The sequence below is a fragment of the Cricetulus griseus genome, chromosome 2, assembly GCF_003668045.3.
Source record: "Cricetulus griseus strain 17A/GY chromosome 2, alternate assembly CriGri-PICRH-1.0, whole genome shotgun sequence".
Classification (NCBI taxonomy): Eukaryota; Metazoa; Chordata; class Mammalia; order Rodentia; family Cricetidae; genus Cricetulus; species Cricetulus griseus.
In genome coordinates, this window is record NC_048595.1 from 419,238,413 (window position 1) to 419,251,675 (window position 13,263).

The 13,263-nt window shown below is 36.9% G+C and overlaps 1 protein-coding gene and 1 non-coding gene across 8 annotated transcripts in view; one reads left to right on the plus strand and one right to left on the minus strand.

Annotated features, from left to right (window-relative positions):
• Positions 1-12,980, plus strand: part of Pikfyve (phosphoinositide kinase, FYVE-type zinc finger containing) — a 95,149-nt gene extending 82,169 nt beyond the window's left edge. For all 7 annotated transcript variants that reach the window (XM_027397108.1, XM_027397112.1, XM_027397110.1 and 4 more), the window contains 8 exons: positions 2,214-2,378; positions 4,179-4,238; positions 4,970-5,146; positions 6,161-6,264; positions 7,006-7,134; positions 8,180-8,441; positions 8,814-8,888; positions 9,715-12,980. In XM_027397108.1, coding sequence (XP_027252909.1) covers positions 2,214-2,378; positions 4,179-4,238; positions 4,970-5,146; positions 6,161-6,264; positions 7,006-7,134; positions 8,180-8,441; positions 8,814-8,888; positions 9,715-9,830 — 1,088 coding nt within the window. In that variant the 3' untranslated portion in view covers positions 9,831-12,980. The remainder of the gene's footprint in view (positions 1-2,213; positions 2,379-4,178; positions 4,239-4,969; positions 5,147-6,160; positions 6,265-7,005; positions 7,135-8,179; positions 8,442-8,813; positions 8,889-9,714) is intronic.
• On the minus strand, positions 9,013-9,094 carry Trnas-gcu. Its single transcript has one exon. It is a non-coding gene; the product is annotated as a tRNA-Ser (tRNA).
• Positions 12,981-13,263: the final 283 nt, after the last annotated feature.

Genomic DNA, 13,263 nt, shown 5'->3' on the forward strand with positions numbered 1-13,263 from the left:
TTGAAAAATAAACATTTTAAATATCTTCTTTTATAGATGTTTTGCTTCTTCTTTGAGTCTTACTTGAAATGCAGATTCAATTTACTGAATTTAAAACTTGTAGAAGCCCTTTGTGCAGAAGAAGGATCTGTCTTTCTTAAGCTTGGGCTTAAAATATACAACCTATAAAACAGCAACAATATACATGTTTTAAAATTTTATGTTACTATTGGTGTAATGACAGCTATTTTGGTATTGTCTCCTTTAAACTCAACCATAGTCCCATAAGAATTATCTGATGTAGCCATACTTTTAGGAAGGAAGCTTCGATTTAGACTAATTCACTTGCTCAGGGCTAGATGGAAGTAGAGCTGGGACTTGGATGTGGCTCATGTTCATTGTCTGCTGATGCTTTAGGTTGGTAGAACCAGAAAGCTCAACTGATTGTAAAGGCTCAACAAATGACTAACATACCTGGAAGCAGGCAGCTGCTGGTGTTGATTTGTGCAGTGTTATTTTGACAACAGAGGGATTTTTCTCTTTTATTTTTCTTGTTTTCTTTAAAGACACAATATTCTAAATTTGTGTTGAAGCAGAGAGAAGAATGGTGTAGGGTATACCTGTTCTCTTTTATTACAAGTGCATTTGTGCCCTTCAGTCCTACTCATCAGGACCCAGTCTTAGAGCCTCTGACTCTACAGAAGCCTGAGGATTTAAAAGCAGCAGTGTCCTGGTGTGTGCGTGTGTGTGTGTGTGTGTGTGTGTGTGTGTGTGTGTGTGTGTGTGTGTGTGTGTGTGTGTGTGTGTGTCAGTCTCACACACAAAAATTGCTGTTCTGTTAGCAAAGACTTGTGTACCAGTGGATAGTAAACACATGATTGTAAGTGATAAATTATTAGAGCCATACATATTAAATGATGAATGAAACTCAAAACTATAAACAAAAAGCAAGAGTATAAGTTCTTACCATTTTAGGATACTTTAAAAATTTTATATATATATATTTTTTTAAGATTTTATTTTTTCGGGTTGATGGAATGTCTTTGTGGTTGAGATCACTGACTTCTCTTCCAGAGGACCTGGGTTCAGTTCCCAGCACCCACATAGTAGTCACAATTGTCTGTAACTCTAGTTCCAGGGGACCTGATAAAACACCAATTCACATAAAAAAATTAAAAAAAAATTGTTTTCAATTTTTTCATGTACATGTCTGTGTATCTGTATGCTGTGTGTGTCTCCTTGGAGGACAGAAGAGGATGTCAGATCCCTGGAGCTGGAGTTCTGGCAGCTTAGAGCTGCCTGACATGGGTGCTGAGGACCCAACACAGGTCTACTGCAAGAGCAGTATGTGCTCTTAATTGCAGTCATCTTTCCAGCACCTATTTTATTTTTAATTCTCTGTGTGTGTCTGTGTAGGGGTATGTGCATTTGAGTCTAGGTGCCCTTTGCGGGGAAGAAGGTGTCAGATCTACAGTTGGACTTAGAGGCAGTTTTGAGCTGTCTGCTGTGGGTGCTGGGGACAGACCTTAGGTCCTCTGCTAGAGCAGTATCATGCTCTTAGTTGTGTTGCTGTCTGTCTTTCCAGTCCCCTGTGATATATGATACTTTTTTTTTGAAAGATGCCGTGAACAAAATGTTTTCCTCTGTTAAAATATGGAATACAGGGACTGGAAAGCTGACTCAGGAGTTGAGTGCTGGCTGCTCTTCCATGGAACCTGGGTTTGATTTCTAGCACCCAATGATGGTTAGCGACCTTTCAGTTCCAGGGGATTCTGGCTTCCACAGGCAGTCATGCACATGGTGAGACAAATGCCCACGTGCATAAAATAAGAATAAATAAATCTTGAAACAGTTCAGAGCACAAAAGATACAAAGATGTTACCTTTAACTCTGAATTCTTTAAGCTTGTGAAATTGTTTCATGTTAAGGTTTGTAACTCTACTGCAATATTTTAAGAACACTATGGCAATTTCATTTTACTGCTTAAAAATATATGACTGCTTTAAAAAGAGTTTTGTATGGCTTTCTGGAGAATTTTCACATTTGACCTTCAACTAGTTGAACATTTGTCTTGTTTCCAGTGAGGGTGCTCACTGACTTACAAACAGCAGCAGCATGTGGAATTATAATTGTCTGTAAACGAGTGCATCTGCATAAAGCAGACCCTTAGCTTTATGCATGACTCCTGCCAACAAGAGATGCTGTAAATTAATATGTTACCTTTCATTTTTAAGCCAAAAAAGCTTCAGGAATGTTGTCCTTCTTCAGAGGAACATCAGGGAAGAGCCCCGATCTCTCTTCTCAGAAGAGAGAGACCTTACGTGGAGCTGACAGTGCTTACTACCAGGTTGGGCAGACTGGCAAAGAGGGGATGGAGAGCCAAGGCCTGGAGCCTCAAGGTATATTAAGTGGACCACATGTGCTTCTTTTATATTTTAATACTTTCCTCAGTTTTGTATATTTTTAATAGGTTTAATTAATTCTTTGCTGAAGCTAGGGCATTCTCTCTATTTTAACTCTTTAGCATAATAGACCAAAAACAACATGATACTTGAAGAGTCCATCTGTTTTCAGATGTCTGCAATGCTACTTCTTTAAAGCTAGAATCAGAAAGCCTCAGTGTCCACACCTATAAAGAAGCAAAAGCAAAGTCTTCTAAGGGCTCAGTGGCATTATACATGTGAACGTTATTCATAATATGTACTCATCTTTTCATTACCCATTATGCCCTCAAGATGTTTTCTTTCTTTCTCAGTCCCTGTAAGATGTGACTATTTATGTATACCTTCATTTTGGTATTTAAAAACTATATTACCTAATTATGTTTGGATATGGCAAATATGACCAACTCTGGTGCTGCTTAAAAATAACAGGGACCCTTACATTCATTTCCTGTTGTCTGATTGCTTCATATTAAATCGGCCAGTTGAATAGTTGTCACTTAGTAAAGTATTTAATGTTGGGCTCTTCAGAGTAATTGTTTGGTGACTTGTAAGTTAGATCATGGACCAGTGGTTTAAAAAATAGCAACTGCTCTTCCTTAATACAGGGATTTTTGTCTTGTTTGAAAGTCCTACTCCTAACCAAGAAGCTGTTAGTAATTGATTCCTGCTGGGAAAGGAAAATCAGTTCTTGCCAATGGAGTGTCACTGGGTTTATCACCACACTCTAGTGCAGACCCCATGCCCAGGAGTAATTGGCCAACACAAAACAGATTGCAGACTGTATGTTTTGTTTTGTTTTTATATTTTATATGTGTGTATGTTTTAGGTTTTTTTTTTTTGTCTTAATAGATTTTTGTTTTGACTTTCATGTTTTGCTTTTTATCTTTTTTTTTTCTTTTTGGGAAAGAGGACGAGAACATGAGCACATGAAGTTGGGTGGGCAGGGAAGAGCGGAGGATCTTGGAGGAGTTGTGGGAGGGGAAAGAATATGATCAACATATATTATGTATAAAAAAAGAAAAAATCAAAACTGCAGATTGACTTGGTAATGTGCAGCTATAATCTGAGCACTCAGTAGGCTGAATTCAGCAGGAGGATTGTGAGTTCATGGCCAGTTTAGGTCACCCAATTTCAAACTAAGCAAAACAGAACAAACAAAAAAAAAAGCAACTAATAAAACTTTTTACTAGTAATTAAGATATCTGCTCATTATTCTATGTTACTGTTGGACTATAGGTGTGTATAATGTCTTCCGGGGAGAGATATAAAGGGTTATGATGTCTAACAAATGGTTTTGAAATGTGAAACTTAGGGTATGGTTTGTTTTTTTAGATACTAGGATGTGTTCCACATCTATAGTAAACACAATGGATCTGGCCAGAAAGATGAGCTAAATGCAAAAGAAAAAACAACTCTGACTTTAACATGTCAGAGAAGCATGTTTTTATATTTGCACCTAGAAAAAAATGTGTCAAAGCCATGGGGATTCTTGGCGTAAAAGCTTAGTTTACCGTATTGCTGTCACAGAAATTACTTACACGTAAGAAAAGTGATCCAGCCTGAAATAGTGAAATCCCAGGAAGGAACATACATTTTTATTGTAGTCATTTACTCAATTTGTCTGTCCAGAGCCTGTTTTATTTGATTAGGATATTTGTATTACTAATTTGCTAACTTTAATTGCTGTATTGGGAAAGAAGACAAAATGATCTTCTAACTATGCCTTGCTTTTATTAATGATATTAAACCTTTTAGATGAGGCAGATGGAGGAGACACACAGAGGAAACAACTCACAAATCCTCATGTGGAGCTTCGTAAGTATACAATAACATTTTTTTCCTTTTTTTATTAATTTGTTTTTTACATTCTAATCCCAGTTCCGCCTCCCTCTTCTCCTCCCACTCCCCCTACTCCTCCCATATAATAACATTTTGTCTAAGGACAGGGATTATAAGATGTGCAACTTCATTCTAGATAAATGGGCTTTTTTTTTATAAGTGTTAGGTGTTAGTATGAGTTTAATTTATAAAATCTGTACTACTTATTTTCTTGATGTAGTTAAATTGTAATTTATTTATTTTTTTAAATAAATAATTTTTAAAATTTAAATATTTTCTTGCTGTGTAATTAAGAGGCACAGAGCTTGACAAACATTAAGTGTTTATTTGGTGCTGAGGATGACATGCTTGCCCAGCATGTTTTTCGCCCTGGGTTCAATCCTCAGTGCCATATGGCCATATGCTCATAAAAGACATTGTTTAAGAATTGCTTTAGAAGTACAGTGAAGAAAATACAGTAGCCAGTGTAAAAGCAGAGCACAGTCTTCTATTGGAGTTACTTGAAGATAAGTAAGAGCGATCAGATGGTGTTCTCTGATACTGTGAAGTTCACCATAACACAATTGTGATTGACCAGATTCTTTCTTCATTATGAAAGATGCCATCATGGAGGAGCCTAAATGGTTGTGTTTGGTACTTGGAGAGGGAAGAGATTTTCTGTTTATATAACTTTTTTTTCCCTCTCCTTTTTCACCTTCTCTCTGTAGAATTTTCAGATGCGAATGCTAAGTTTTACTGTCGGCTGTACTACGCAGGAGAGTTCCATAAGATGCGTGAAGTGGTTCTGGGCAGCAGTGAAGAAGATTTCATTCGCTCCCTTTCTCACTCATCACCCTGGCAGGCCCGGGGAGGCAAGTCAGGAGCTGCTTTCTATGCTACAGAAGGTAATTCTCTTTTCTCGCTAGTGCAAAACACTTGCTGTTCTTTGCCTTGAGACAATTCACAAAGCACTTGAAGCGAGCATTGTGTATTAGCTGTTGGCAAACAATGTTCTCTCATTTCTTTCTGTTCCTGAGAGGAGCCATAAAATCTTAAAAGACTGTAGGTTCAGACGTGGGTCAAATGCTTGCTGATCTCTTTCTAGTTCTTAGTTTCCCAAATGTGTGTAGAAGCTACGTTAGTTACTTCCTATCTCTGTGATCCAAATACTTGACGGAGACAGCTTAAATGAGGACAGATTTATCTCGGCTCATGTTTCAGCTCCTGAGTAGTTGGCAGTGGGAGCATGTGGTGGTTGGTAGCCATTCATATCACCACAGGCAGGAAGCAAAAAGTGAAGCTGGAGTGTAGGGAAAAGAATCTCTCTCTGTTTACCAATGGGACCCACATCCTAAATGTTTTACACCTCCCCGTGGTAGTATCACTACTGAACAAGCTTGAAAACATGGGCTTGTCGGAAACTCAGTTGGGTGCCACAGACCTGGTAATAGAAAGGCAACAGTAGAAATGTTTGGCCAGAGTATATAAAGGCCAAGTTCTTTCCTACATAGGCTTTCCAAATAGCATAATACCCACTAAACACAAAATTATTTAAGAAAGTGTAGATTTGTGGCTTGATAAAAACTTTAATGACTTCCAAGAGTTACTGAAGTAGCAGTGGGGTTAATAGCATTTCCTTTGAGAGTTGTAAAAAGTAAATGAATGAGTTCTTGCTATGAATTTAGATTTGAGGGTAGATTTGAGAAGTAGATGTTCTTGTCCATATAGTCCTTAGGACTCCTACCATTTTAATTACTTGAGAATTGCTTTCTGAACAAAAGTTTCACTATGTGGTTAAAATAAAAAGTCTCAAAACAGAAAATAAAGAGGTAAATTGGGTTCTCGGGAATGCTTTCACTTTGACTTTATAGAAGACAATACGTATTATGATGAATAAATGTGGAATTTCTTCCTTGTAGATGATAGATTCATTTTGAAGCAAATGCCCCGTCTGGAAGTCCAGTCTTTCCTTGACTTTGCACCACACTACTTCAATTATATCACAAATGCTGTTCAACAAAAGGTAGAAATCCTAAGTCTTGGTTTGTGGTCACAGTTCATTGGGCCTTTTTTGTGTCTTCAACTCTTCTTGATAGAAGCTTTCTCTGTGGGAAGATAAGAGCAGGACACACCTGGGATCTCTCTTATTCTATTGTGATATGAAGGAATGGAGAGGGAGCCTAAAAAAATGCTTTTGATATATATATATATATATATATATATATATATATAATATACACACACACACACACACACACACACACACACACACACACACACACACGTATATATATGTTAATTGAGACTATTAAGTGTTCATCTAATAACATATTTTTGTTGAGAAATAAGGAGGTGCTTCCCTTAGCTACCAAGGAAACCAATGGCTCATGTTTGCCCATTGTCACATCAATGACTGTGAATGTTTTATGAAAGAATTACAGAGGGGTTTTGTTTTTGTTTTTGGTTGTTGTTGTCAAGTAATGATTTATTGCAAATTATTATTATATAGAATCTATGTGATGATAAAGTTTTTGAATTTGAACTGCTGTGAAGGGCTATCCTGCTGTACAATTTATGGATCTACTATTGTTACTGGCATGCATTATATTCAACTGCAACTTCTGACATTGAAGAATTTCAAGTACCTATTCCTGGTATATCCGTAGAAAATCATTCTTGGCTAATACATGGATAAACCAGATATTATATGGTTTAGAGATAATCTTATTTTGGTAATAGTTTATTTTGATCTCTTTTTGATTAGAGGCCCACTGCTTTGGCCAAAATTCTTGGAGTTTACAGAATTGGTTATAAGAACTCTCAAAACAACACTGAGAAGAAGTTAGATCTCCTTGTCATGGAAAACCTTTTTTATGGGAGAAAGATGGCACAGGTGAGGATACTGGACTATGTGAAGCATTCGACTGTGAGGACCCTTTGTAGTTTGGTTCTTGAATGTAGTAAATCTGCATAACATGTTAGTCAATAGTGAACATTTAACTTACTTTTGAAAGAAAGAAAAATTGCTATGTAACTCATTCTAATATTTAACATTTAATATTTTAGATTCAGGAGGTGGTGGACTAAGAAGGAAGTTGTTCTCCCACTATCTTAACTTTAACATTTAATTAGCTGAGCCCTAGAGAGATTGAGCACCTGTCAGTTGTTTGGCTGTTCTTAGACTTCATGTTGGTCTAGATGTTATGAGAATGGCATTGCTACCTGCTGCAGCTAACTAGGCACCTCTTCTAGACTTCATAGTGCTTTTTGAAGTGCTGCTCCTTGACTTGTTTCTAGTACAAAGACATAAACCTTGTGCTTACATATAATTCAGTGTGGTAGTTTGTCACCGAGAATGTCTTTGTATGACAACACAGGCTGAGCTACACTGTGTGCTTAATGCTTTTACCTTCTGCTACTAGCTATAACATCTTCATGAACCAGGACTGACTGTCTAGCACTGGACTGTAGAATACACTGTAGGATGGACTGGTTCTACTCATTGAGTTCTTTGACATTCCTACCCTCCAGATATTCTGAAATTTATGCTCTCCTTTGTACATTGCCTTAAATAATTATGTAGAGTTTTAATGTTTTAAGTTTCCTAAGACTGCTTGTATCTTTTTTCATACTGTTGGGCAATCTGAAACTTGTTAATAATTATTTCTGAACCGTTTTAATAATTGAGTATCAGTATATTGTTTTATATGGCACAATTGTATCACCATGAATTTAATGTATCCTATACCATGCACTTTTTATATTACATGTTTATATCACTGTGTATTTATGATCTAAATTAGAAAGTTAAATTTTAAAATAAAATTTTGAAGTGTATATTATAGTAACCACAAGGAATCTCTTTGCCTTTTAATTGCACTAATTAACTATAGGGGCAAATTTGTACATAAATCATAAAGAATTTTTTGTTTTGCTAGGTTTTTGATTTAAAAGGTTCACTTAGAAATCGAAATGTAAAAACTGACACTGGGAAAGAGAGTTGTGATGTAGTTCTGCTGGATGAAAACCTCCTAAAGATGGTTCGTGACAACCCTCTGTATATTCGTTCCCATTCCAAATCTGTGCTGAGAACCTCCATCCATAGTGACGCCCATTTTCTTTCGAGCCACCTCATTATAGACTATTCTTTGCTGGTTGGTCGAGATGACACTAGCAATGAGCTGGTAGTTGGAATCATAGGTAAGTCAATAATTGTACTGTGCTCATGATTAAAACTAGAGTAAGATTTCAGAGAGTTGAATTCATTTACTATCATAATCACTGGATACTTTTGGAAGCTTTCATTTATAATTTCAAAGTTAACAAACAAGTTTTCATTCTAGTCTGTCCTATTCAGTTTCTTCATTTCCAAAAATATATAAATGAAAAGGTAATGATTATTGCTTTAAAAGGAGGCTGTTTCATGGCTGTAGGAATTAACCAGAGTAATGTGGGGACAACTCTTGGAACAGCACTAGTAAAGGTGTCACAGAAATAGTAATAGGCATTGTAATTTTCTGGCTTATGCTTATGACAACTTTTCTGCTGATGTTGCCCTCTCTCCATCCCTAGATTATATTCGAACATTTACATGGGACAAAAAGCTTGAAATGGTTGTGAAGTCAACAGGAATTTTAGGAGGCCAAGGTGAGAAAATGTTGCTTTTACTTTTTTTTTTTTTCTTTTTTCTTTTGGTTTTTCGAGACAGGGTTTCTCTGTGTAGCTTTGGAGCCTATCCTAAAACTGAATGTAGTCCTCAAACAGCTACACACGACGAGGATGGGATTCGAACCCACACATGCAGAGCACAATGGATTAGCAGTCCATCACCTTAACCACTCAGCCACCTCGTCCACTGCTTTTATTTTTTAAACTGTTCCATATATTCCTTGGTTATTTAAGATACTAAAGCGTGGTAGTCAGTCATGGTGGTTTGCTGAAATTCCAGTGCTTAGGAGTCTGAGGTAGGAGCATCATGAAAAATACCCCTTCTCTACACACAAAACCAAACCAAACCAATGTGGTTGTCTCTGATTTTCAAAAATGACTAATGTGAAGAAGTGTGTAAGTAGGAAAATACTGGGTTCATGCCAGAGGTTTTCAAAGTAAGAAAATTTTAAAAAGCCAGAGATTCTGAATAAAAGATTGCCTTTAATTAACACTTGCTATCTTTTAGATTCTCTGGTTCATTCCTGAGTTTAGATATGTCTGAGCTCAAGATAAGGACTCATGCAGATGTCTGTCTGTCTGTCTGTCTGTCTGTCTGTCTGTCTGTCTGTCTGTCTGTCTATCTATCTATCTATCTATCTATCTATCTATCTATCTATCTATCTCATAGCAGACACCCTGCCTCCACTCTGAGTGCTTTGGCATGTAGCAGTTTATGGTTGGTTAAGTCAGTTGCCCAATTGATTTTTATATGCATACACATTTAAACAGTTTTATTCCTCCCTTTTGTCTTTCATCATCTTAGGTAAAATGCCAACTGTGGTCTCTCCAGAGTTGTATAGGACTAGATTTTGTGAAGCAATGGACAAGTATTTCCTGATGGTGCCCGACCACTGGACAGGATTGGATCTGAGTTGCTGAAATCATGCAGATGATGCAAAACAGACTGTGAAGGAAAGTGGATCTGAGCAAGAGACCCAAACTATATGACACATTTTATTTCTTTGTCTTATATACCACTGAACACAAAAGCCTTTCAGTTCTGTGACTGTCCACAGACTGTCTTTAGACTGTCCATAACTGCAGGGTAAAAGCTACATGGATTGTACTTTGCTTCTGTTACTTGAAATTAGCTGCCTGTAAACCGGGAAACTGTATAAAGTTAAAGACAGGTTCTTTTTAAGGGGCTGTGATTAGAGATGAGTATGTAGGGTAAGAAATTGAGTTGTCATATTTACTAACTCAGTTGCTTGAAGAACAAAGCTCTGTCTGATAGACTGTGACTGTTTGGTAGACTGTGACTGATAGATTGTGACTATCTGATAAATTGTGACTGGTAGTCTGTGACTGTCTGGTAGATTATGGCTGTCTGGTAGACTGTGACTGATAGATTGTGACTATTTGGTAGGTTGTGACTACTGTCTGGTAGTCTGTGACTGTCTGGCATCACATTTGACACTTTTTCCCTGAGAAAACAGACTTGCTTAATTCATTTTATGTTTCCTATGTAGTAACTTTGTGTTTAATTCTTAAACTTTTAGGAAAAGTCTGATTTATTCTATTAATTGCCAGCTAAACAGATGGGTGCTTGCTTTGCTAGGAATTTGACTTAAACTGGGAACCCTGTCATACTCTGTATTCTCCATCTTACTTTGTTTTTAACTGTGTTTGAGGCTTTAACATTCTATCTTTTCTGCAGGAGATGAGAGCCTATAACCATTAGCCTTAAAGCCTTTCTTAGAGCTTTGTAAAGAGCTGTAATGTGCCAAACAGCACTCAACCCACATGTGCATTTGCATTCTGGATTTTCCTCTCATTCTGGGAAAACAAAATGAGCAGTAAATGAGTATGTAGTTACTGAATCCCTAAGTGAATAATTAATAATGACAGATTGTTTTTTTTTTTAACAGTTAAAGATAGATTAGAGCCAATCCAACAATTTTTTTTTTTTTTCCAGTGGTAAAGTATCTTTCAACACTTCTAGCAGTTTAATAGGATCTGTAAAGTTAAAAAGTTTCGGAGTGGATATTCTCATTTTTAAGTTTCTACCACACAGACCAGTGCTGCTGAGAAATGCTGAGAGGTGAAGTGATTCCCACTTAAGGACCTTGTTTACTAGTCTTCAGTCTCAACTAAAAAGTGGCCAGGAATCCTGAACTGTGAAGAGATGCTTTTACCCCAGAATAGTGCCTGTGTCCTCTTGGCTTTTATGTAACAAGGATATTTGGACATTTACAGATTTGTAACAATTCCGGTTTTTTTTTTTTTTTTTTTCAGTCTTCCTCTAATAATAGCACATCGATATTCAAAAAAAAAAAAAAAAGAGGCTGGGTGTATTCTGCTTCGTAGAATAGTCTGCACCCGAACTAGGCACAAGCTAGGCACAAGTTTGACAAGTTTGCTGTAGAGAATGAAGCTGTAGCTAGCTGTTTGTTGCTTATTGAGAGCATGACTAGTTTTGAACTCATAACAAGTCGAATAAGGGCTTATGTCTACCTGATGTTAAACCTTGGCCTCATCAGCCTTGCATCTGTGCCTTGTGAAGGTGGACCAAACACCGAAGAGTCCAGTTGTGATATTAGAGGTCAGTAAAGGAGTTGTAGCAACATGAAGATGGCATGGAACACTTTCTTTCTGTATACCCAGAAACAAAGGCTTTCATGTCTGGTTTGGAATGCCAGCTCTGTTTTGTCTCTGTTCATTTCTTTTGTCTGGTTGGTTAGGGCTGTATGTCTTTCTCACTTCTTGCAGGACTAGAATGATGCCTGTCCCCATTTTTCTTGTTGGTTTCAGTACAGTGCACATAACTGAGCTCCACAGCAGTAACCAGTAACCCCCAACAGGAACATGGCGTCTCCATCCTCTCTTGCCCCTGAGTTGGATAGCAATTTTGCCTTTTAAAGTATTGTTGCCTTTGGCATTTTGCTGACTAAACTTTCTGAAGCAAGAATTATTGCTTTGAAAGCTTGACTTGTCCTTTTAAAATTAATATCAAGCTGGTATTAATGAAGGGGAAATGCACAATTGAACTGTTTTGCGAGGTACAAGTGTGTGACTCCTGGCTGCTTGCATTTAGCTGCTACCATGTGTATGTATGTATATATATAGTATTTGGAGTGCTTTGAATTGAATGGCTGTTGTCCTCTTGCACTCCCTTTCATGGTCTAGAGAATATTAATGTTGAAAAGTTGTGAATAAGGAAGAAATCTCATGCTCAGAATATAATATGAATTCCAAAGCAACTGATAGCAACATGAGAGAATTATGTCAACATGTTGCTTTGTATAAAAATCTTATTTATAAATATGAAGCTTTTTGATGACATAAAGTTTTGTTAAAAAAAAAGAAGAGACTTAATTTTTTCCTCTTTGCCTGAGGGAAGAAAGGAGAAATAAGCTGTTGTGAACCCTTTGTAGTCCACTGAGTTTTTTATAGCTTCTGGTGGTTTCTTACAGGACATCTGAGTATCTATGTAAATAATAGGGTCATTCATGCCGGCATTGACTTGTATGACAGCTTTGTGACTGATGGTTTCTTGGCACTCTAACCATTAACAGTGGGCTTTTGGAAGTGCCAAGGAAGGTTATCAGCATGTAGAAAGTTAGCTGAGTTTCAAGTGTGAAAACTGTTGCCAGTGAGCCTGGTGAAGTCTCACCAGGACATTCATGCTCTCAAAGTGACTTATGCAGTATTTAAACATCTAGTGCAATGCCCCCCCTTTTGGTTGGTTTTGTAACAGGTCCAGTGTATTATAGAAAAAATGAAAATTACAATCATGAGCAGTTTTGTTAATGCTGCTTTGTCAGTTTTGTAAAAGAAAATGTACATAATGTCTTTCAACCGGTTTTAAACTAGAAGAAATAACGTTGTAAATCACAGTAGCCTCCTAATTTAATATGAAAAACTCAATATTAAGCATACTTATTGTATTGAAATGTATATATTTCTCTAACTTTGTTTCCAGCTGTTTTATATGATTAACATGTTATTTAAAGATAACTACCCTAGCCTTTTAGAGACTTGTACTGTAAATAAAGAGAACCTACAATAAACTGGAATTTACTTACTTTACTGAGTTTTGGATCTGTTTGAAGAAGCTAACAAAGTTCTTGTCTGCCTGTGTTGCTTTTTTTTTTTTTTTTTTCCTGTTAATTCTCTTCTCTGTTTCCAGTGGGAGAATTTCAGTTTTGCATTCTGACCAATAACCCGGCATAGCTGTGTAGGCCTTCCCATTCTTTCTGTTTTTAGTTTTCTTAATAGAGCATTCAAGAAAGGGAAGCCCCTTTATATATAGGAACTGCAAATTGTGTGAGTGGGTGGGGCTCTATCAATCATTACTTGCTCCCATGAATTT